General features: G+C 55.1%; 3 protein-coding genes and 1 long non-coding RNA gene across 4 annotated transcripts in view; 3 read left to right on the top strand and 1 right to left on the bottom strand.

The window, feature by feature from the left end:
• Positions 1–23,643, bottom strand: part of LOC145534148 (uncharacterized) — a 770,273-nt gene that overhangs the window by 272,231 nt on the left and 474,399 nt on the right. Inside the window, exons 62-64 of the long non-coding RNA XR_014074274.1 lie at positions 16,490–16,601; positions 8,837–8,948; positions 1,188–1,299 (exon numbers count right to left, since the gene is read on the bottom strand). This is a non-coding gene — a long non-coding RNA (uncharacterized LOC145534148). The remainder of the gene's footprint in view (positions 1–1,187; positions 1,300–8,836; positions 8,949–16,489; positions 16,602–23,643) is intronic.
• Positions 5,017–8,950, top strand: LOC145534049 (uncharacterized). Its single transcript, XM_081561417.1, has 3 exons — positions 5,017–5,186; positions 5,586–5,898; positions 6,152–8,950. Exons 1-3 carry the CDS (start codon positions 5,052–5,054, stop codon positions 6,781–6,783), a joined length of 1,080 nt encoding a protein of 359 aa, XP_081417543.1. The 5' UTR covers positions 5,017–5,051; the 3' UTR covers positions 6,784–8,950.
• LOC145534022 (uncharacterized) lies at positions 9,378–14,454 on the top strand. The gene is made up of 3 exons (XM_081561388.1): positions 9,378–12,839; positions 13,239–13,551; positions 13,805–14,454. The coding sequence occupies exons 1-3, from the start codon at positions 12,603–12,605 to the stop codon at positions 14,431–14,433; spliced, it is 1,179 nt and encodes a 392-aa protein (XP_081417514.1). The 5' UTR covers positions 9,378–12,602; the 3' UTR covers positions 14,434–14,454.
• Positions 19,701–22,101, top strand: LOC145533896 (uncharacterized). The gene is made up of 3 exons (XM_081561241.1): positions 19,701–20,483; positions 20,883–21,195; positions 21,449–22,101. The coding sequence occupies exons 1-3, from the start codon at positions 20,247–20,249 to the stop codon at positions 22,075–22,077; spliced, it is 1,179 nt and encodes a 392-aa protein (XP_081417367.1). The 5' UTR covers positions 19,701–20,246; the 3' UTR covers positions 22,078–22,101.

Raw genomic sequence — 23,643 nt, 5'->3', positions numbered from 1 at the left:
TTCTCATGCCCTGCCTGCCTGCCTGCCTGGCTCATCCGTGAGCTGTGACCACCTACAGGGCAGGACTCCACCTTCTCCTCTCTGTGTACCGTGAATCTGCACACAGTGGGCTTGCAGAACCTTAGGAGACTTGAGCCATTCCCACTCGAGCCAGAACCCTCCCCAGGAAGGAAAACAGCTGTGGAGTCGTTTTGGCCCCAGCACTGGTTCGAAAGCCTGGCGCCTCCTACAGCCTCTACGGTGTGAAGAGGGAGGTCCCTTCTGACAGAGCTTTCCGGGTCTCAGATCTAAGCTGTTGTTTCACTGTCAGCTGTGTCTCTTCCGTTGCAGCCAGGTGGGCCACGCTGCTCCAAAGGAGCTCACAAGCTGAGTTTCAAGGGAGGTATAGAGAGGACAGGGATGGCTACAACGTACTGCAAACTGAGTGAGGGTCCCCACAATCCTCAGCAAAGGTCTGTGGTGTGCAAGTGGGGAGTAGAGGGCCCCCAAGTTCCAAAGGAAGGGAGGTAGTCGGGAGCTAAAGCCCTTGGCCGCTGTGGTAGTAGCTGCAGATGGCAGCTCGTCCACAGTGCACTTCGAATGAGGTCATATGAGCGGGACTCTGGAAATGGCTCCGAAATCGGGAGAAAGGGGTCAGGGTATGTGGGAATCCGGCGGGGGTGGGGGGTGGATGAAGGAAGGTGTCCCTCCTCTCTCCAGTGCAATTTGGTTTGGTGAGTCTCAAAGCTACCAGATGGCACTTCCCAAGTCAGGCCCCCGCAGGAATCAGGGTGGGCTGCGTGCCTCGGCCCCTGCCACAGGGACAAGCCACACCAGTGGCCTCCCTGAGCTCCAATGGCCGGATCTGGGGGTTCTGTCTGGGTGCACACCTCCTTGCTGTGGCCAAGTTCCCCCCTTCTCTGAGCACCAGCTTCATCCTCTCGAATGAGGACATCGATTGCTACCTTGGCACGTTACTCTCTTCATCCTGTGAAGACTCATTAGGCTTATCCTACAATTACTAGCTGGCCCGAAGAGATATCTCCTGAATCCAGATTAAGCTGGAGTCTCCCAGGCTCATCTGGCATGTCTTCCCTGAAGTCTGCCAAAACCCACACCCTTGCATTTCCAGGGACTCCCCTTAGCCAGCTGGGCAGAAAACCCAGCATGGTTCAAACAAGCTGACAGACAAGCGGGAGAGGACTCACGGGCAGACGGCTTCCCTCAGGTCTCGGGTGGAGCTCTGGGACCACAGCAGCAACGGGCCATCCCAGGCCCTGGGCTCAGCAGCGCCCTCATTCTCAGGCCGGCGGCTCTGCCCTGAGGGGAGCAGGAAGGTCACCAACTGCCGCAGGCGGGCCTCACGCCCCTCCCACTGCTGGAGCCTGACCTCCCCCGGCCCCACCCCTTCCCCTACCCCAGCAGGACGACAGCTCGTCTTCCCCTGGCTTCCAACGGGAGGCCCGGCCCTGGGCCCCGATTGGGCACTGCCCCAGCCCGGAGCCAATCACAGTGGCCAGGGAGGTGGAACGCACCGATTGGCCAGGGCCAGGTCATGTGACCATACTCCCCAGGAAACTCAAATATTACCAAGGTTCCCTAAGAAACCAATGAACAGAATTATCCAGTAAAGGCAAACCGTGCTTTTTAATGAGGCCAATGTCACAGAAAAAAAAAAAAAATGCTTCACAATGAACTGCTCAAGGAAGCTACTAAATAAACTTTCAGAAAAGTTTAGTAGTTTTTTTTTTTTTTTAATAGGGTGACGGAGAGCTATACCTTTCCCGTCTATGTGAATTTAGGTTTAAACTAGATTTCCCTTGGCTATTATATAAGACAAAAAAACCCACATCCCCCCCTTTCACTCCCCCCCACCCCCAAAAAGTGTTTTAATCTATAGAGTTTTTGTGTCCTCAGTTGTGTCTGATTCGCGGCAACTCACGAACTCTACACAGCCAGGCTCTTCCGTCCATGGAATTCAGGGCAATTTTTTCTGTCCCAGTAAATGCCCACCCTGGGTGATCCAAAGGCAAGGGCTCAGAAGCTCCTGGAGACTAACTCCTTTCAGCTGAGCACAGAGCTGGCTCCTCACTGGGATGCCTGTGGCCTGGGGCTCCCTGAGGGGAGAGCAGCACTCGCCCCACCGTGTGGTCACTGCTGGAAGTGCAGGCTGCTCCTCACTCCCCCTTGACAGTGTCCCTGAGGGCAGAACAGTGTGAATCGAATCAAGGTGGAAATGCAAACTCCAATGCAACCAAACTCCCCACAAGGTCTCTAAAACCACTCAGGAACAGGGAATTGGAAACTGCAGGGGATGACAGGAATGGAGATGGAGACTTGACACCTTACACCGAGTTCACTTCCAGTTATCCCTAGACAAACTTTCCATGAAAACTTGTCACAAATCTCGAAGAACAATGAGCAGAAACCGGACACGTGCTTTGAGTCTTCACACACAAAACTAAAAGCCAGTCCACAAAAAAAAAAAAAAAAAAACCCAGAGAATACAGTGGACTTTGCAAAATCAAAGATATCTACTGTGGGAAAGACCTCATGACAAAAGCAAAAGACAGGTCATACATCGCGAGACGAATGAGTGGAAACACAAAGCTTATCAAGGATGTGTCTCCAAACAGACAAAGAACACCAACACAACAAGCCTGTGAAAACTAGGGAAAGGTCTGAAGGGACACCAGACTGAGGAAGACACACACAGAGGATCCCGGATGATGTCCAGCACTGAGGGCCTGAAGAAACAACAGTCTAGTTGCACCCCCTCAGGCCTGTGTGACCGTGGATGAGGCCTCTGTTTCCCGGTGGCTCTGAGAGATGGACAGGGAGGAAGGGGAAGAGAAGTCACTTGCATTTCTAATACTCACAGCAAAGTCTTCCAACGAGAAGGGAATTATCACCCCCACTGACAATGCCATTCACTGAAGTGATACCCACCAGTCCATCTAACCCAGAAGGGAAGGATGGACCTGTTCTCACAAAACGGCGAGAGATGGAAGAAGGAAGATCAAGCCCACACCAATCACTGGAAAGAGAAGCTGTGCTCAGGGCTTGAAAGAATTCCTATTGGGAAAATGATGTCACAGCCCCACAAGGCAATCCACAGCTTCGATGCTATTCCTCCCAAAATGCCAATGCATTTTCGCACCGAACAAAGAATTGCAAAAGGGGTACGGAGACAGAAAAGAGCCTAAACTGTCAATACAATCCGACGAAAAAGCCCCGATACGGACATCCAAGGTTGTGTGAAAGGAAATTAGACGACCAAACTAGGATCCTCAGGAGAGTATCGGAGAAGGCAATGGCGACCCACTCCAGTACTCTTGCCTGGAAAACGTCCTGGACGGAGGAGCCTGGTAGGCTGCAGGCCATGGGGTCACGCAGAGTCAGACACGACTGAAGTGACTTAGCCGCAGCAGCAGCAGCAGGACAGTATGCTATTGGGAATACAACAACACACACAGATCCAGATCGATGGAATAAAGTGGAGGGTCCAGAAACAAACCCCAGCATCCATGGTCAACTCATCTCTGACACAGAAGGGGAGAATATCCAAATGGGAACAAGAAAGCCTCTTCAATCAATGTCCATGGGAAAACCAGACAGCTACATCTGAAGAACGCTATTGGTTTTGATCTCATACCACCTCAATATAGGGGGAAAACCTCACCCTAAAGACTGATGTCATGAGATAGCTAGAAAGAAGCGTAGGTCAAAGGCTCCTTAACATCAGAGTCTCCTTGCCATTTGCTGGGCGGAGGTCGAAATGGGTCTCTTCAAGTAAGGCAAAGAGGTACACGGAGTACACCCATGGGTTTCCATCCAATGGAACCTCTTCACAACAGAGAAGCTAAGCATTCACAAATGCAAAAGATAGGAAACAGAACATGAGAGACTCCTTGCAAGTGGTGTATCTGAGAAGGGGTTCATATGGAAAGAGACGAAGAATGCACAGCACTCAGATTCCAAGAAACAACACCACCACCACCCTTGACCCTTCCCCCATGACCAACTCCGACCTAAAGCCTTTCTCTCCCTCTAACCTATCCCTAAAACATAACCCTCATCTAATCATATACATGTGCATCCCTAGCATCCATCCATCCACACACGAGAGAGAAAGAGGAAGACACAGACGGAACTGAGAAAGGAAAAGAGAGGGACACAGCCAGAGAGAGACACGGAACCAAAGAGAGGAAAGGAGTCGACGGTCCAGACTTTTCCTCAATCTGCCTCGAAGGTAGAAGCAATGACAGCGCCCTTCCACCCCAGAAGGGGGAAAAGGACGGAAGGTTTGGAGAGGAAAAGACAAGAACGCAGGGAGCCATTAGAAGCTCAGCCACCCGCAGAAGCCGAGCTGGGACACTTGAACAGAATCTCAATGGAAACAGAGGAGCAGAAAGTTGGCTACTCTTTTCTATAAGAGAGGGAGACCTTCGAGTCTTCCTTTCGGTCCTCCAACTTGGATGCGGGGTCTCAAAACAGTCAGGAGGGGGAGTGCCTTTTCCTGGGTACCACGGCACATCCAGGCCTCGTTCTGCCCCATTCTGTGCTGTGTCAGCCCTGGATGGAATCTTTCTTTCTGAAGTCTCAGCGCACAAGCTCCACGTGATATCGGCCCCAGGTGGAAAGGCATGGAGCTGCTCGTAGGCCGACAGACCTAGGAAGCAGATGGGAGAATGACCACCACTCTGCAGATGGAGAGACTGGGGCAACCCTGAGGGGCATATGCTTGTCCAGGGCCACACCACTTATGAGAAGAAGGAGCCTGGTCTGAGAGCAGTGGGGTCCTCGGAGCTCAGGCCCTGGCTGAACCCAGGCCTCCCCAGGGCTGTGGGCTGGGCTGTGTGGGTGTCACTGTGCCTGCACATGGCCTAAGGGGGGTGGTCGAGCAGTCAGAAACCCAGAGATTCCCTTGGGAAGTTTTGGGGAAGGGACCTCAGCACGAACCCCAGGAGATGATGTCACCTGCCGGCAACAGAACCCAACAGAACCCGCAGCCCGGGTATCCAGGCCTCCAGAGCGGAGAGGAGCCCCCAGCCAGTTCACTGGCTGCCAGGATGTTCTGCTGTTTGCCCCTGCCCAGAGGCCGGGGCCTCAGGAGTGCTCACAGGCAGTGTGCGCGGGCACCCTGTCAACGTTGGCTCAGGACACCCCCGAGAGGCCTCTGGCCCTTTGCCCGGAGAAACAGAAAGGTAACACGGGGAGCCCCAGGACGGACCAGGCCGCCTCTCCCATGCCACCCGGAAACACCGGGTCCTTTGCCTGTGTGTGTGGATGCGGGTTTCTTGGGGTGTGTCTCCCTCAAGGAAGCCCAGGCGGATGTGGGGTCAGAAGCCTGCGGACAAGTTGTGTCCACACCCCAGGGGAGAGCAGGCTGGGCGGGATGGGGAGAGTGTGGGCAGCGGCGGCCGCCCAGGCGGACCTCACACCCTCAGGTGGGTCTCTTTCCTCCCGGGTGGGGATCTGAGCAGACACACGTCTCTGACCCTTCTGGGAAGAGAAGTTCGAGCAGGCAGAAGCAGCGGCTCCACTGCCCAGGCCCAGCTCGGAAAACTCCTAGCATGGCTGGCTGACGGTCACTGTCGTTGCAGAGCTTCCCACGTGATGAGGCCGAGGACGGGGACACCCCATCCACCTCCCGGAGGGAGGGGTCGGAGCACCACCCCCCCGCCCGTGAGGCCCAGTGCAGGCTCCAGGTGAGCGTGCCCACGGAGGCATCAGCCCCACCGGGGGAGAAGCGGAGGCGGGGAAGGCCTGCTGCCGAGACACCGCCCAGGATACACCCGGCGGCCCAGTCTGAGGCTGCCACGGAGCTCAGCACACCCGGCTCCGACCCAGAGTCCCGAGAACACCGGCCTCTGAGGCAGCAGGAGGACCTGGAGCCCAGCACGCCAGAGCACAGAGGTGAGGACGCTGGGGCTGGTGCACGGGAGTGTGTGGGGAGGGGGTGCTGAGCTACACAGGGACGAGTCCCCGAAAGCTGCTGCTGGGCCTGCAGCAAGCGCTGGCCTCACACCCCCCCGCCCCCCATCTTGCACACTTCAGTCCCAAAAGACATCCGACGCTGGGTATTCTTTGGGAATCTCTTGGAAGCTTTCTGTCCCGGGAGACGCACATGCCAAGGCTGGCCTGTGGGCAAACTTTGCTTCTCCCCCAGCTCTAGCACTGGCCTCCAACTGGAACCAGGCTCCGCTTCCCAGACCTGTCCCTACAGAGGTGCTGGCTCCAGGTGCAGGACCCAGGGATCCACCGAGGGCAGATGGAGAACCGAGACTTGCCCTCGCAGAGACACCAGGCCAGCTGGGTACTGGCCAGCACACCGGGCAGATCGGATCTCCATGCCTGCAGGACCCCCAGCCCCAGGCACTGATGTCCCACCCCCTCAGCCAGAACCTCCACCTCCACGTGCACCTCTACCTGCTCGGGCTCTGGCAGGAGAACCCGAGGCAGAGGAGGAGTCACCGCCTCGGCAGGGAGAGCCTGCCCTGGCTCCCGCGCAACACCCAGACGCCCACGATGACTCACCCACCCCTGCAGGGAGAACGAGCCCCCGCTCTGGACAGACACCCAGAGCCCTTGCCGGAAACACCACGTCCAGGGGAGCGGTCGGCTCTGCAGCCTCCATCCCCGTCTGCTCACCGTGGACGCTGGCAACTCGGTCTGCCCCCAGGGGACATGGAGTTCCTTTCCCCTGAACTGCTTTGCATTTGGTTTGTTTCCACCTTTCTGGTGATGTTTTATTTTTTGTATGGTTTCCTGTACTTTTGTTGGTTAAGTTGGGATAAGTAAACTTTTTCATCATTGTTGCAATTTGGGAACACTGTTGTGTAACTCTGGTGATACTGTGTTACCATCACCACTTTGTAGTTTCAGACCCGTTTGATCTTTATGCCCCACCCCCCAACAAAGCCTGGATTCAAGGCAAGCACGCCCTGTTCATCCCTTCCCCCGATCCTGAACACAATTTCATCCTTTCTTTGTGCATTCCTTCCTATATTCTTGGTGTCCCCAATCAATGACTCTCAGTGAAATGACTGAAGGAGTGTTTTTTGGACTCTCCAACTACTGTAAGACTCCATTGGAGAGTTCTCATTTGTATGTCATTTGAACTAGCCTTTGATATCTGAAAGGACGGTGTACGTCCTTTCAAGATACCATGTGCCAAACGAAGCCCTTTTGGCAACTGCCATCATTATCTCCAGGCAGGCATTGCTGTGTCAAGGGTGACATCTCAGCCAGAAGGCAGAGGCTGAGCTCGTCTTGTTGCACCAGCTCCCAAAAGAAGCCAAGAAAGGGAGCTGGAACAACAAACCACCCCAACACCCAGGAAAGCGTTCTTCATGACAGAAGGCTAGAAAATGACCCAACATCCTTGTGGCCCAGAACCCCTCTAGAAAATCACTGTTCCATAAAAAAGAGAAACACATGGGAAGTTCCAAGGAGAGGCAATGCCCATGGCCCGTGTACTTGAGAGACGGCCTGACCGCTCCGGGGAAGACACGCACCGACGGAACCCCTTGGGAAACAGCAGTGATAGTCCTCACCGTCGTAAGGGTTTCCTCTGGGGACAACCTGCCCGGGGCACCACACGAGGGAGCAGACCGGCTTCTCTTCCTCTGCCCCCACACCATTCACTCATGAAGGCAGCTCAGGTGTTCTCATGCCCTGCCTGCCTGCCTGCCTGGCTCATCCGTGAGCTGTGACCACCTACAGGGCAGGACTCCACCTTCTCCTCTCTGTGTACCGTGAATCTGCACACAGTGGGCTTGCAGAACCTTAGGAGACTTGAGCCATTCCCACTCGAGCCAGAACCCTCCCCAGGAAGGAAAACAGCTGTGGAGTCATTTTGGCCCCAGCACTGGTTCGAAAGCCTGGCGCCTCCTACAGCCTCTACGGTGTGAAGAGGGAGGTCCCTTCTGACAGAGCTTTCCGGGTCTCAGATCTAAGCTGTTGTTTCACTGTCAGCTGTGTCTCTTCCGTTGCAGCCAGGTGGGCCACGCTGCTCCAAAGGAGCTCACAAGCTGAGTTTCAAGGGAGGTATAGAGAGGACAGGGATGGCTACAACGTACTGCAAACTGAGTGAGGGTCCCCACAATCCTCAGCAAAGGTCTGTGGTGTGCAAGTGGGGAGTAGAGGGCCCCCAAGTTCCAAAGGAAGGGAGGTAGTCGGGAGCTAAAGCCCTTGGCCGCTGTGGTAGTAGCTGCAGATGGCAGCTCGTCCACAGTGCACTTCGAATGAGGTCATATGAGCGGGACTCTGGAAATGGCTCCGAAATCGGGAGAAAGGGGTCAGGGTATGTGGGAATCCGGCGGGGGTGGGGGGTGGATGAAGGAAGGTGTCCCTCCTCTCTCCAGTGCAATTTGGTTTGGTGAGTCTCAAAGCTACCAGATGGCACTTCCCAAGTCAGGCCCCCGCAGGAATCAGGGTGGGCTGCGTGCCTCGGCCCCTGCCACAGGGACAAGCCACACCAGTGGCCTCCCTGAGCTCCAATGGCCGGATCTGGGGGTTCTGTCTGGGTGCACACCTCCTTGCTGTGGCCAAGTTCCCCCCTTCTCTGAGCACCAGCTTCATCCTCTCGAATGAGGACATCGATTGCTACCTTGGCACGTTACTCTCTTCATCCTGTGAAGACTCATTAGGCTTATCCTACAATTACTAGCTGGCCCGAAGAGATATCTCCTGAATCCAGATTAAGCTGGAGTCTCCCAGGCTCATCTGGCATGTCTTCCCTGAAGTCTGCCAAAACCCACACCCTTGCATTTCCAGGGACTCCCCTTAGCCAGCTGGGCAGAAAACCCAGCATGGTTCAAACAAGCTGACAGACAAGCGGGAGAGGACTCACGGGCAGACGGCTTCCCTCAGGTCTCGGGTGGAGCTCTGGGACCACAGCAGCAACGGGCCATCCCAGGCCCTGGGCTCAGCAGCGCCCTCATTCTCAGGCCGGCGGCTCTGCCCTGAGGGGAGCAGGAAGGTCACCAACTGCCGCAGGCGGGCCTCACGCCCCTCCCACTGCTGGAGCCTGACCTCCCCCGGCCCCACCCCTTCCCCTACCCCAGCAGGACGACAGCTCGTCTTCCCCTGGCTTCCAACGGGAGGCCCGGCCCTGGGCCCCGATTGGGCACTGCCCCAGCCCGGAGCCAATCACAGTGGCCAGGGAGGTGGAACGCACCGATTGGCCAGGGCCAGGTCATGTGACCATACTCCCCAGGAAACTCAAATATTACCAAGGTTCCCTAAGAAACCAATGAACAGAATTATCCAGTAAAGGCAAACCGTGCTTTTTAATGAGGCCAATGTCACAGAAAAAAAAAAAAAAAATGCTTCACAATGAACTGCTCAAGGAAGCTACTAAATAAACTTTCAGAAAAGTTTAGTAGTTTTTTTTTTTTTTTTTAATAGGGTGATGGAGAGCTATACCTTTCCCGTCTATGTGAATTTAGGTTTAAACTAGATTTCCCTTGGCTATTATATAAGACAAAAAAACCCACATCCTCCCCTTTCACTCCCCCCCACCCCCAAAAAGTGTTTTAATCTATAGAATTTTTGTGTCCTCAGTTGTGTCTGATTCGCGGCAACTCACGAACTCTACACAGCCAGGCTCTTCCGTCCATGGAATTCAGGGCAATTTTTTCTGTCCCAGTAAATGCCCACCCTGGGTGATCCAAAGGCAAGGGCTCAGAGGCTCCTGAGAGACTAACTCCTTTCAGCTGAGCACAGAGCTGGCTCCTCACTGGGATGCCTGTGGCCTGGGGCTCCCTGAGGGGAGAGCAGCACTCGCCCCACCGTGTGGTCACTGCTGGAAGTGCAGGCTGCTCCTCACTCCCCCTTGACAGTGTCCCTGAGGGCAGAACAGTGTGAATCGAATCAAGGTGGAAATGCAAACTCCAATGCAACCAAACTCCCCACAAGGTCTCTAAAACCACTCAGGAACAGGGAATTGGAAACTGCAGGGGATGACAGGAATGGAGATGGAGACTTGACACCTTACACCGAGTTCACTTCCAGTTATCCCTAGACAAACTTTCCATGAAAACTTGTCACAAATCTCGAAGAACAATGAGCAGAAACCGGACACGTGCTTTGAGTCTTCACACACAAAACTAAAAGCCAGTCCACAAAAAAAAAAAAAAAAAACCCAGAGAATACAGTGGACTTTGCAAAATCAAAGATATCTACTGTGGGAAAGACCTCACGACAAAAGCAAAAGACAGGTCATACATCGCGAGACGAATGAGTGGAAACACAAAGCTTATCAAGGATGTGTCTCCAAACAGACAAAGAACACCAACACAACAAGCCTGTGAAAACTAGGGAAAGGTCTGAAGGGACACCAGACTGAGGAAGACACACACAGAGGATCCCGGATGATGTCCAGCACTGAGGGCCTGAAGAAACAACAGTCTAGTTGCACCCCCTCAGGCCTGTGTGACCGTGGATGAGGCCTCTGTTTCCCGGTGGCTCTGAGAGATGGACAGGGAGGAAGGGGAAGAGAAGTCACTTGCATTTCTAATACTCACAGCAAAGTCTTCCAACGAGAAGGGAATTATCACCCCCACTGACAATGCCATTCACTGAAGTGATACCCACCAGTCCATCTAACCCAGAAGGGAAGGATGGACCTGTTCTCACAAAACGGCGAGAGATGGAAGAAGGAAGATCAAGCCCACACCAATCACTGGAAAGAGAAGCTGTGCTCAGGGCTTGAAAGAATTCCTATTGGGAAAATGATGTCACAGCCCCACAAGGCAATCCACAGCTTCGATGCTATTCCTCCCAAAATGCCAATGCATTTTCGCACCGAACAAAGAATTGCAAAAGGGGTACGGAGACAGAAAAGAGCCTAAACTGTCAATACAATCCGACGAAAAAGCCCCGATACGGACATCCAAGGTTGTGTGAAAGGAAATTAGACGACCAAACTAGGATCCTCAGGAGAGTATCGGAGAAGGCAATGGTGACCCACTCCAGTACTCTTGCCTGGAAAACGTCCTGGACGGAGGAGCCTGGTAGGCTGCAGGCCATGGGGTCACGCAGAGTCAGACACGACTGAAGTGACTTAGCCGCAGCAGCAGCAGCAGGACAGTATGCTATTGGGAATACAACAACACACACAGATCCAGATCGATGGAATAAAGTGGAGGGTCCAGAAACAAACCCCAGCATCCATGGTCAACTCATCTCTGACACAGAAGGGGAGAATATCCAAATGGGAACAAGAAAGCCTCTTCAATCAATGTCCATGGGAAAACCAGACAGCTACATCTGAAGAACGCTATTGGTTTTGATCTCATACCACCTCAATATAGGGGGAAATCCTCACCCTAAAGACTGATGTCATGAGATAGCTAGAAAGAAGCGTAGGTCAAAGGCTCCTTAACATCAGAGTCTCCTTGCCATTTGCTGGGCGGAGGTCGAAATGGGTCTCTTCAAGTAAGGCAAAGAGGTACACGAAGTACACCCATGGGTTTCCATCCAATGGAACCTCTTCACAACAGAGAAGCTAAGCATTCACAAATGCAAAAGATAGGAAACAGAACATGAGAGACTCCTTGCAAGTGGTGTATCTGAGAAGGGGTTCATATGGAAAGAGACGAAGAATGCACAGCACTCAGATTCCAAGAAACAACACCACCACCACCCTTGACCCTTCCCCCATGACCAACTCCGACCTAAAGCCTTTCTCTCCCTCTAACCTATCCCTAAAACATAACCCTCATCTAATCATATACATGTGCATCCCTAGCATCCATCCATCCACACACGAGAGAGAAAGAGGAAGACACAGACGGAACTGAGAAAGGAAAAGAGAGGGACACAGCCAGAGAGAGACACGGAACCAAAGAGAGGAAAGGAGTCGACGGTCCAGACTTTTCCTCAATCTGCCTCGAAGGTAGAAGCAATGACAGCGCCCTTCCACCCCAGAAGGGGGAAAAGGACGGAAGGTTTGGAGAGGAAAAGACAAGAACGCAGGGAGCCATTAGAAGCTCAGCCACCCGCAGAAGCCGAGCTGGGACACTTGAACAGAATCTCAATGGAAACAGAGGAGCAGAAAGTTGGCTACTCTTTTCTATAAGAGAGGGAGACCTTCGAGTCTTCCTTTCGGTCCTCCAACTTGGATGCGGGGTCTCAAAACAGTCAGGAGGGGGAGTGCCTTTTCCTGGGTACCACGGCACATCCAGGCCTCGTTCTGCCCCATTCTGTGCTGTGTCAGCCCTGGATGGAATCTTTCTTTCTGAAGTCTCAGCGCACAAGCTCCACGTGATATCGGCCCCAGGTGGAAAGGCATGGAGCTGCTCGTAGGCCGACAGACCTAGGAAGCAGATGGGAGAATGACCACCACTCTGCAGATGGAGAGACTGGGGCAACCCTGAGGGGCATATGCTTGTCCAGGGCCACACCACTTATGAGAAGAAGGAGCCTGGTCTGAGAGCAGTGGGGTCCTCGGAGCTCAGGCCCTGGCTGAACCCAGGCCTCCCCAGGGCTGTGGGCTGGGCTGTGTGGGTGTCACTGTGCCTGCACATGGCCTAAGGGGGGTGGTCGAGCAGTCAGAAACCCAGAGATTCCCTTGGGAAGTTTTGGGGAAGGGACCTCAGCACGAACCCCAGGAGATGATGTCACCTGCCGGCAACAGAACCCAACAGAACCCGCAGCCCGGGTATCCAGGCCTCCAGAGCGGAGAGGAGCCCCCAGCCAGTTCACTGGCTGCCAGGATGTTCTGCTGTTTGCCCCTGCCCAGAGGCCGGGGCCTCAGGAGTGCTCACAGGCAGTGTGCGTGGGCACCCTGTCGACGTTGGCTCAGGACACCCCCGAGAGGCCTCTGGCCCTTTGCCCGGAGAAACAGAAAGGTAACACGGGGAGCCCCAGGACGGACCAGGCCGCCTCTCCCATGCCACCCGGAAACACCGGGTCCTTTGCCTGTGTGTGTGGATGCGGGTTTCTTGGGGTGTGTCTCCCTCAAGGAAGCCCAGGCGGATGTGGGGTCAGAAGCCTGCGGACAAGTTGTGTCCACACCCCAGGGGAGAGCAGGCTGGGCGGGATGGGGAGAGTGCGGGCAGCGGCGGCCGCCCAGGCGGACCTCACACCCTCAGGTGGGTCTCTTTCCTCCCGGGTGGGGATCTGAGCAGACACACGTCTCTGACCCTTCTGGGAAGAGAAGTTCGAGCAGGCAGAAGCAGCGGCTCCACTGCCCAGGCCCAGCTCGGAAAACTCCTAGCATGGCTGGCTGACGGTCACTGTCGTTGCAGAGCTTCCCACGTGATGAGGCCGAGGACGGGGACACCCCATCCACCTCCCGGAGGGAGGGGTCGGAGCACCACCCCCCCGCCCGTGAGGCCCAGTGCAGGCTCCAGGTGAGCGTGCCCACGGAGGCATCAGCCCCACCGGGGGAGAAGCGGAGGCGGGGAAGGCCTGCTGCCGAGACACCGCCCAGGATACACCCGGCGGCCCAGTCTGAGGCTGCCACGGAGCTCAGCACACCCGGCTCCGACCCAGAGTCCCGAGAACCCCGGCCTCTGAGGCAGCAGGAGGACCTGGAGCCCAGCACGCCAGAGCACAGAGGTGAGGACGCTGGGGCTGGTGCACGGGAGTGTGTGGGGAGGGGGTGCTGAGCTACACAGGGACGAGTCCCCGAAAGCTGCTGCTGGGCCTGCAGCAAGCGCTGGCCTCACACCCCCCCGCCCCCCATCTTGCACACTTCAGTCCCAAAAGACATCCGACGCTGGGTATTCTTTGGGAATCTCTTGGAAGCTTTCTGTCCCGGGAGACGCACATGCCAAGGCTGGCCTGTGGGCAAACTTTGCTTCTCCCCCAGCTCTAGCACTGGCCTCCAACTGGAACCAGGCTCCGCTTCCCAGACCTGTCCCTACAGAGGTGCTGGCTCCAGGTGCAGGACCCAGGGATCCACCGAGGGCAGATGGAGAACCGAGACTTGCCCTCGCAGAGACACCAGGCCAGCTGGGTACTGGCCAGCACACCGGGCAGATCGGATCTCCATGCCTGCAGGACCCCCAGCCCCAGGCACTGATGTCCCACCCCCTCAGCCAGAACCTCCACCTCCACGTGCACCTCTACCTGCTCGGGCTCTGGCAGGAGAACCCGAGGCAGAGGAGGAGTCACCGCCTCGGCAGGGAGAGCCTGCCCTGGCTCCCGCGCAACACCCAGACGCCCACGATGACTCACCCACCCCTGCAGGGAGAACGAGCCCCCGCTCTGGACAGACACCCAGAGCCCTTGCCGGAAACACCACGTCCAGGGGAGCGGTCGGCTCTGCAGCCTCCATCCCCGTCTGCTCACCGTGGACGCTGGCAACTCGGTCTGCCCCCAGGGGACATGGAGTTCCTTTCCCCTGAACTGCTTTGCATTTGGTTTGTTTCCACCTTTCTGGTGATGTTTTATTTTTTGTATGGTTTCCTGTACTTTTGTTGGTTAAGTTGGGATTAGTAAACTTTTTCATCATTGTTGCAATTTGGGAACACTGTTGTGTAACTCTGGTGATACTGTGTTACCATCACCACTTTGTAGTTTCAGACCCGTTTGATCTTTATGCCCCACCCCCCAACAAAGCCTGGATTCAAGGCAAGCACGCCCTGTTCATCCCTTCCCCCGATCCTGAACACAATTTCATCCTTTCTTTGTGCATTCCTTCCTATATTCTTGGTGTCCCCAATCAATGACTCTCAGTGAAATGACTGAAGGAGTGTTTTTTGGACTCTCCAACTACTGTAAGACTCCATTGGAGAGTTCTCATTTGTATGTCATTTGAACTAGCCTTTGATATCTGAAAGGACGGTGTACGTCCTTTCAAGATACCATGTGCCAAACGAAGCCCTTTTGGCAACTGCCATCATTATCTCCAGGCAGGCATTGCTGTGTCAAGGGTGACATCTCAGCCAGAAGGCAGAGGCTGAGCTCGTCTTGTTGCACCAGCTCCCAAAAGAAGCCAAGAAAGGGAGCTGGAACAACAAACCACCCCAACACCCAGGAAAGCGTTCTTCATGACAGAAGGCTAGAAAATGACCCAACATCCTTGTGGCCCAGAACCCCTCTAGAAAATCACTGTTCCATAAAAAAGAGAAACACATGGGAAGTTCCAAGGAGAGGCAATGCCCATGGCCCGTGTACTTGAGAGACGGCCTGACCGCTCCGGGGAAGACACGCACCGACGGAACCCCTTGGGAAACAGCAGTGATAGTCCTCACCGTCGTAAGGGTTTCCTCTGGGGACAACCTGCCTGGGGCACCACACGAGGGAGCAGACCGGCTTCTCTTCCTCTGCCCCCACACCATTCACTCATGAAGGCAGCTCAGGTGTTCTCATGCCCTGCCTGCCTGCCTGCCTGGCTCATCCGTGAGCTGTGACCACCTACAGGGCAGGACTCCACCTTCTCCTCTCTGTGTACCGTGAATCTGCACACAGTGGGCTTGCAGAACCTTAGGAGACTTGAGCCATTCCCACTCGAGCCAGAACCCTCCCCAGGAAGGAAAACAGCTGTGGAGTCATTTTGGCCCCAGCACTGGTTCGAAAGCCTGGCGCCTCCTACAGCCTCTACGGTGTGAAGAGGGAGGTCCCTTCTGACAGAGCTTTCCGGGTCTCAGATCTAAGCTGTTGTTTCACTGTCAGCTGTGTCTCTTCCGTTGCAGCCAGGTGGGCCACGCTGCTCCAAAGGAGCTCACAAGCTGAGTTTCAAGGGAGGTATAGAGAGGACAGGGATGGCTACAACGTACTGCAAACTGAGTGAGGGTCCCCACAATCCTCAGCAAAGGTCTGTGGTGTGCAAGTGGGGAGTAGAGGGCCCCCAAGTTCCAAAGGAAGGGAGGTAGTCGGGAGCTAAAGCCCTTGGCCGCTGTGGTAGTAGCTGCAGATGGCAGCTCGTCCACAGTGCACTTCGAATGAGGTCATATGAGCGGGACTCTGGAAATGGCTCCGAAATCGGGAGAAAGGGGTCAGGGTATGTGGGAATCCGGCGGGGGTGGGGGGTGGATGAAGGAAGGTGTCCCTCCTCTCTCCAGTGCAATTTGGTTTGGTGAGTCTCAAAGCTACCAGATGGCACTTCCCAAGTCAGGCCCCCGCAGGAATCAGGGTGGGCTGCGTGCCTCGGCCCCTGCCACAGGGACAAGCCACACCAGTGGCCTCCCTGAGCTCCAATGGCCGGATCTGGGGGTTCTGTCTGGGTGCACACCTCCTTGCTGTGGCCAAGTTCCCCCCTTCTCTGAGCACCAGCTTCATCCTCTCGAATGAGGACATTGATTGCTACCTTGGCACGTTACTCTCTTCATCCTGTGAAGACTCATTAGGCTTATCCTACAATTACTAGCTGGCCCGAAGAGATATCTCCTGAATCCAGATTAAGCTGGAGTCTCCCAGGCTCACCTGGCATGTCTTCCCTGAAGTCTGCCAAAACCCACACCCTTGCATTTCCAGGGACTCCCCTTAGCCAGCTGGGCAGAAAACCCAGCATGGTTCAAACAAGCTGACAGACAAGCGGGAGAGGACTCACGGGCAGACGGCTTCCCTCAGGTCTCGGGTGGAGCTCTGGGACCACAGCAGCAACGGGCCATCCCAGGCCCTGGGCTCAGCAGCGCCCTCATTCTCAGGCCGGCGGCTCTGCCCTGAGGGGAGCAGGAAGGTCACCAACTGCCGCAGGCGGGCCTCACGCCCCTCCCACTGCTGGAGCCTGACCTCCCCCGGCCCCACCCCTTCCCCTACCCCAGCAGGACGACAGCTCGTCTTCCCCTGGCTTCCAACGGGAGGCCCGGCCCTGGGCCCCGATTGGGCACTGCCCCAGCCCGGAGCCAATCACAGTGGCCAGGGAGGTGGAACGCACCGATTGGCCAGGGCCAGGTCATGTGACCATACTCCCCAGGAAACTCAAATATTACCAAGGTTCCCTAAGAAACCAATGAACAGAATTATCCAGTAAAGGCAAACCGTGCTTTTTAATGAGGCCAATGTCACAGAAAAAAAAAAGAAAAGCTTCACAATGAACTGCTCAAGGAAGCTACTAAATAAACTTTCAGAAAAGTTTAGTAGTTTTTTTTTTTTAATAGGGTGACGGAGAGCTATACCTTTCCCGTCTATGTGAATTTAGGTTTAAACTAGATTTCCCTTGGCTATTATATAAGACAAAAAAACCCACATCCCCCCCTTTCACTCCCCCCCACACCCAAAAAGTGTTTTAATCTATAGAATTTTTGTGTCCTCAGTTGTGTCTGATTCGCGGCAACTCACGAACTCTACACAGCCAGGCTCTTCCGTCCATGGAATTCAGGGCAATTTTTTCTGTCCCAGTAAATGCCCACCCTGGGTGATCCAAAGGCAAGGGCTCAGAGGCTCCTGAGAGACTAACTCCTTTCAGCTGAGCACAGAGCTGGCTCCTCACTGGGATGCCTGTGGCCTGGGGCTCCCTGAGGGGAGAGCAGCACTCGCCCCACCGTGTGGTCACTGCTGGAAGTGCAGGCTGCTCCTCACTCCCCCTTGACAGTGTCCCTGAGGGCAGAACAGTGTGAATCGAATCAAGGTGGAAATGCAAACTCCAATGCAACCAAACTCCCCACAAGGTCTCTAAAACCACTCAGGAACAGGGAATTGGAAACTGCAGGGGATGACAGGAATGGAGATGGAGACTTGACACCTTACACCGAGTTCACTTCCAGTTATCCCTAGACAAACTTTCCATGAAAACTTGTCACAAATCTCGAAGAACAATGAGCAGAAACCGGACACGTGCTTTGAGTCTTCACACACAAAACTAAAAGCCAGTCCACAAAAAAAAAAAAAAAACCCAGAGAATACAGTGGACTTTGCAAAATCAAAGATATCTACTGTGGGAAAGACCTCACGACAAAAGCAAAAGACAGGTCATACATCGCGAGACGAATGAGTGGAAACACAAAGCTTATCAAGGATGTGTCTCCAAACAGACAAAGAACACCAACACAACAAGCCTGTGAAAACTAGGGAAAGGTCTGAAGGGACACCAGACTGAGGAAGACACACACAGAGGATCCCGGAAGATGTCCAGCACTGAGGGCCTGAAGAAACAACAGTCTAGTTGCACCCCCTCAGGCCTGTGTGACCGTGGATGAGGCCTCTGTTTCCCGGTGGCTCTGAGAGATGGACAGGGAGGAAGGGGAAGAGAAGTCACTTGCATTTCTAATACTCACAGCAAAGTCTTCCAACGAGAAGGGAATTATCACCCCCACTGACAATGCCATTCACTGAAGTGATACCCACCAGTCCATCTAACCCAGAAGGGAAGGATGGACCTGTTCTCACAAAACGGCGAGAGATGGAAGAAGGAAGATCAAGCCCACACCAATCACTGGAAAGAGAAGCTGTGCTCAGGGCTTGAAAGAATTCCTATTGGGAAAATGATGTCACAGCCCCACAAGGCAATCCACAGCTTCGATGCTATTCCTCCCAAAATGCCAATGCATTTTCGCACCGAACAAAGAATTGCAAAAGGGGTACGGAGACAGAAAAGAGCCTAAACTGTCAATAAAATCCGACGAAAAAGCCCCGATACGGACATCCAAGGTTGTGTGAAAGGAAATTAGACGACCAAACTAGGATCCTCAGGAGAGCATCGGAGAAGGCAATGGCGACCCACTCCAGTACTCTTGCCTGGAAAACGTCCTGGACGGAGGAGCCTGGTAGGCTGCAGGCCATGGGGTCACGCAGAGTCAGACACGACTGAAGTGACTTAGCCGCAGCAGCAGCAGCAGGACAGTATGCTATTGGGAATACAACAACACACACAGATCCAGATCGATGGAATAAAGTGGAGGGTCCAGAAACAAACCCCAGCATCCATGGTCAACTCATCTCTGACACAGAAGGGGAGAATATCCAAATGGGAACAAGAAAGCCTCTTCAATCAATGTCCATGGGAAAACCAGACAGCTACATCTGAAGAACGCTATTGGTTTTGATCTCATACCACCTCAATATAGGGGGAAAACCTCACCCTAAAGACTGATGTCATGAGATAGCTAGAAAGAAGCGTAGGTCAAAGGCTCCTTAACATCAGAGTCTCCTTGCCATTTGCTGGGCGGAGGTCGAAATGGGTCTCTTCAAGTAAGGCAAAGAGGTACACGGAGTACACCCATGGGTTTCCATCCAATGGAACCTCTTCACAACAGAGAAGCTAAGCATTCACAAATGCAAAAGATAGGAAACAGAACATGAGAGACTCCTTGCAAGTGGTGTATCTGAGAAGGGGTTCATATGGAAAGAGACGAAGAATGCACAGCACTCAGATTCCAAGAAACAACACCACCACCACCCTTGACCCTTCCCCCATGACCAACTCCGACCTAAAGCCTTTCTCTCCCTCTAACCTATCCCTAAAACATAACCCTCATCTAATCATATACATGTGCATCCCTAGCATCCATCCATCCACACACGAGAGAGAAAGAGGAAGACACAGACGGAACTGAGAAAGGAAAAGAGAGGGACACAGCCAGAGAGAGACACGGAACCAAAGAGAGGAAAGGAGTCGACGGTCCAGACTTTTCCTCAATCTGCCTCGAAGGTAGAAGCAATGACAGCGCCCTTCCACCCCAGAAGGGGGAAAAGGACGGAAGGTTTGGAGAGGAAAAGACAAGAACGCAGGGAGCCATTAGAAGCTCAGCCACCCGCAGAAGCCGAGCTGGGACACTTGAACAGAATCTCAATGGAAACAGAGGAGCAGAAAGTTGGCTACTCTTTTCTATAAGAGAGGGAGACCTTCGAGTCTTCCTTTCGGTCCTCCAACTTGGATGCGGGGTCTCAAAACAGTCAGGAGGGGGAGTGCCTTTTCCTGGGTACCACGGCACATCCAGGCCTCGTTCTGCCCCATTCTGTGCTGTGTCAGCCCTGGATGGAATCTTTCTTTCTGAAGTCTCAGCGCACAAGCTCCACGTGATATCGGCCCCAGGTGGAAAGGCATGGAGCTGCTCGTAGGCCGACAGACCTAGGAAGCAGATGGGAGAATGACCACCACTCTGCAGATGGAGAGACTGGGGCAACCCTGAGGGGCATATGCTTGTCCAGGGCCACACCACTTATGAGAAGAAGGAGCCTGGTCTGAGAGCAGTGGGGTCCTCGGAGCTCAGGCCCTGGCTGAACCCAGGCCTCCCCAGGGCTGTGGGCTGGGCTGTGTGGGTGTCACTGTGCCTGCACATGGCCTAAGGGGGGTGGTCGAGCAGTCAGAAACCCAGAGATTCCCTTGGGAAGTTTTGGGGAAGGGACCTCAGCACGAACCCCAGGAGATGATGTCACCTGCCGGCAACAGAACCCAACAGAACCCGCAGCCCGGGTATCCAGGCCTCCAGAGCGGAGAGGAGCCCCCAGCCAGTTCACTGGCTGCCAGGATGTTCTGCTGTTTGCCCCTGCCCAGAGGCCGGGGCCTCAGGAGTGCTCACAGGCAGTGTGCGCGGGCACCCTGTCGACGTTGGCTCAGGACACCCCCGAGAGGCCTCTGGCCCTTTGCCCGGAGAAACAGAAAGGTAACACGGGGAGCCCCAGGACGGACCAGGCCGCCTCTCCCATGCCACCCGGAAACACCGGGTCCTTTGCCTGTGTGTGTGGATGCGGGTTTCTTGGGGTGTGTCTCCCTCAAGGAAGCCCAGGCGGATGTGGGGTCAGAAGCCTGCGGACAAGTTGTGTCCACACCCCAGGGGAGAGCAGGCTGGGCGGGATGGGGAGAGTGCGGGCAGCGGCGGCCGCCCAGGCGGACCTCACACCCTCAGGTGGGTCTCTTTCCTCCCGGGTGGGGATCTGAGCAGACACACGTCTCTGACCCTTCTGGGAAGAGAAGTTCGAGCAGGCAGAAGCAGCGGCTCCACTGCCCAGGCCCAGCTCGGAAAACTCCTAGCATGGCTGGCTGACGGTCACTGTCGTTGCAGAGCTTCCCACGTGATGAGGCCGAGGACGGGGACACCCCATCCACCTCCCGGAGGGAGGGGTCGGAGCACCACCCCCCCGCCCGTGAGGCCCAGTGCAGGCTCCAGGTGAGCGTGCCCACGGAGGCATCAGCCCCACCGGGGGAGAAGCGGAGGCGGGGAAGGCCTGCTGCCGAGACACCGCCCAGGATACACCCGGCGGCCCAGTCTGAGGCTGCCACGGAGCTCAGCACACCCGGCTCCGACCCAGAGTCCCGAGAACCCCGGCCTCTGAGGCAGCAGGAGGACCTGGAGCCCAGCACGCCAGAGCACAGAGGTGAGGACGCTGGGGCTGGTGCACGGGAGTGTGTGGGGAGGGGGTGCTGAGCTACACAGGGACGAGTCCCCGAAAGCTGCTGCTGGGCCTGCAGCAAGCGCTGGCCTCACACCCCCCCGCCCCCCATCTTGCACACTTCAGTCCCAAAAGACATCCGACGCTGGGTATTCTTTGGGAATCTCTTGGAAGCTTTCTGTCCCGGGAGACGCACATGCCAAGGCTGGCCTGTGGGCAAACTTTGCTTCTCCCCCAGCTCTAGCACTGGCCTCCAACTGGAACCAGGCTCCGCTTCCCAGACCTGTCCCTACAGAGGTGCTGGCTCCAGGTGCAGGACCCAGGGATCCACCGAGGGCAGATGGAGAACCGAGACTTGCCCTCGCAGAGACACCAGGCCAGCTGGGTACTGGCCAGCACACCGGGCAGATCGGATCTCCATGCCTGCAGGACCCCCAGCCCCAGGCACTGATGTCCCACCCCCTCAGCCAGAACCTCCACCTCCACGTGCACCTCTACCTGCTCGGGCTCTGGCAGGAGAACCCGAGGCAGAGGAGGAGTCACCGCCTCGGCAGGGAGAGCCTGCCCTGGCTCCCGCGCAACACCCAGACGCCCACGATGACTCACCCACCCCTGCAGGGAGAACGAGCCCCCGCTCTGGACAGACACCCAGAGCCCTTGCCGGAAACACCACGTCCAGGGGAGCGGTCGGCTCTGCAGCCTCCATCCCCGTCTGCTCACCGTGGACGCTGGCAACTCGGTCTGCCCCCAGGGGACATGGAGTTCCTTTCCCCTGAACTGCTTTGCATTTGCTTTGTTTCCACCTTTCTGGTGATGTTTTATTTTTTGTATGGTTTCCTGTACTTTTGTTGGTTAAGTTGGGATTAGTAAACTTTTTCATCATTGTTGCAATTTGGGAACACTGTTGTGTAACTCTGGTGATACTGTGTTACCATCACCACTTTGTAGTTTCAGACCCGTTTGATCTTTATGCCCCACCCCCCAACAAAGCCTGGATTCAAGGCAAGCACGCCCTGTTCATCCCTTCCCCCGATCCTGAACACAATTTCATCCTTTCTTTGTGCATTCCTTCCTATATTCTTGGTGTCCCCAATCAATGACTCTCAGTGAAATGACTGAAGGAGTGTTTTTTGGACTCTCCAACTACTGTAAGACTCCATTGGAGAGTTCTCATTTGTATGTCATTTGAACTAGCCTTTGATATCTGAAAGGACGGTGTACGTCCTTTCAAGATACCATGTGCCAAACGAAGCCCTTTTGGCAACTGCCATCATTATCTCCAGGCAGGCATTGCTGTGTCAAGGGTGACATCTCAGCCAGAAGGCAGAGGCTGAGCTCGTCTTGTTGCACCAGCTCCCAAAAGAAGCCAAGAAAGGGAGCTGGAACAACAAACCACCCCAACACCCAGGAAAGCGTTCTTCATGACAGAAGGCTAGAAAATGACCCAACATCCTTGTGGCCCAGAACCCCTCTAGAAAATCACTGTTCCATAAAAAAGAGAAACACATGGGAAGTTCCAAGGAGAGGCAATGCCCATGGCCCGTGTACTTGAGAGACGGCCTGACCGCTCCGGGGAAGACACGCACCGACGGAACCCCTTGGGAAACAGCAGTGATAGTCCTCACCGTCGTAAGGGTTTCCTCTGGGGACAACCTGCCTGGGGCACCACACGAGGGAGCAGACCGGCTTCTCTTCCTCTGCCCCCACACCATTCACTCATGAAGGCAGCTCAGGTGTTCTCATGCCCTGCCTGCCTGCCTGCCTGGCTCATCCGTGAGCTGTGACCACCTACAGGGCAGGACTCCACCTTCTCCTCTCTGTGTACCGTGAATCTGCACACAGTGGGCTTGCAGAACCTTAGGAGACTTGAGCCATTCCCACTCGAGCCAGAACCCTCCCCAGGAAGGAAAACAGCTGTGGAGTCATTTTGGCCCCAGCACTGGTTCGAAAGCCTGGCGCCTCCTACAGCCTCTACGGTGTGAAGAGGGAGGTCCCTTCTGACAGAGCTTTCCGGGTCTCAGATCTAAGCTGTTGTTTCACTGTCAGCTGTGTCTCTTCCGTTGCAGCCAGGTGGGCCACGCTGCTCCAAAGGAGCTCACAAGCTGAGTTTCAAGGGAGGTATAGAGAGGACAGGGATGGCTACAACGTACTGCAAACTGAGTGAGGGTCCCCACAATCCTCAGCAAAGGTCTGTGGTGTGCAAGTGGGGAGTAGAGGGCCCCCAAGTTCCAAAGGAAGGGAGGTAGTCGGGAGCTAAAGCCCTTGGCCGCTGTGGTAGTAGCTGCAGATGGCAGCTCGTCCACAGTGCACTTCGAATGAGGTCATATGAGCGGGACTCTGGAAATGGCTCCGAAATCGGGAGAAAGGGGTCAGGGTATGTGGGAATCCGGCGGGGGTGGGGGGTGGATGAAGGAAGGTGTCCCTCCTCTCTCC

This window comes from Giraffa tippelskirchi, chromosome 14, assembly GCF_054371585.1.
Source record: "Giraffa tippelskirchi isolate mGirTip1 chromosome 14, T2T-mGirTip1v1.2.pri, whole genome shotgun sequence".
Classification (NCBI taxonomy): Eukaryota; Metazoa; Chordata; class Mammalia; order Artiodactyla; family Giraffidae; genus Giraffa; species Giraffa tippelskirchi.
The sequence above is the reverse complement of the archived record's forward strand: the minus strand, read 5'-3'. Positions and strand labels throughout refer to the sequence as shown.

What these genes read in the sequence shown, in the direction of transcription:
- LOC145534049 (XM_081561417.1), top strand. Translation starts at nt 5,052, where the DNA reads ATGTTCTGCTGTTTGCCCCTGCCCAGAGGCCGGGGCCTCAGGAGTGCT. An exon ending in TTGCCCGGAGAAACAGAAAG is followed by an intron (nt 5,187 to 5,585) that starts GTAACACGGGGA and finishes CTGTCGTTGCAG; the next exon opens with AGCTTCCCACGTGATGAGGC. An exon ending in CAGCACGCCAGAGCACAGAG is followed by an intron (nt 5,899 to 6,151) that starts GTGAGGACGCTG and finishes CTTCTCCCCCAG; the next exon opens with CTCTAGCACTGGCCTCCAAC.
- LOC145534022 (XM_081561388.1), top strand. Translation starts at nt 12,603, where the DNA reads ATGATGTCACCTGCCGGCAACAGAACCCAACAGAACCCGCAGCCCGGG. An exon ending in TTGCCCGGAGAAACAGAAAG is followed by an intron (nt 12,840 to 13,238) that starts GTAACACGGGGA and finishes CTGTCGTTGCAG; the next exon opens with AGCTTCCCACGTGATGAGGC. An exon ending in CAGCACGCCAGAGCACAGAG is followed by an intron (nt 13,552 to 13,804) that starts GTGAGGACGCTG and finishes CTTCTCCCCCAG; the next exon opens with CTCTAGCACTGGCCTCCAAC.
- LOC145533896 (XM_081561241.1), top strand. Translation starts at nt 20,247, where the DNA reads ATGATGTCACCTGCCGGCAACAGAACCCAACAGAACCCGCAGCCCGGG. An exon ending in TTGCCCGGAGAAACAGAAAG is followed by an intron (nt 20,484 to 20,882) that starts GTAACACGGGGA and finishes CTGTCGTTGCAG; the next exon opens with AGCTTCCCACGTGATGAGGC. An exon ending in CAGCACGCCAGAGCACAGAG is followed by an intron (nt 21,196 to 21,448) that starts GTGAGGACGCTG and finishes CTTCTCCCCCAG; the next exon opens with CTCTAGCACTGGCCTCCAAC.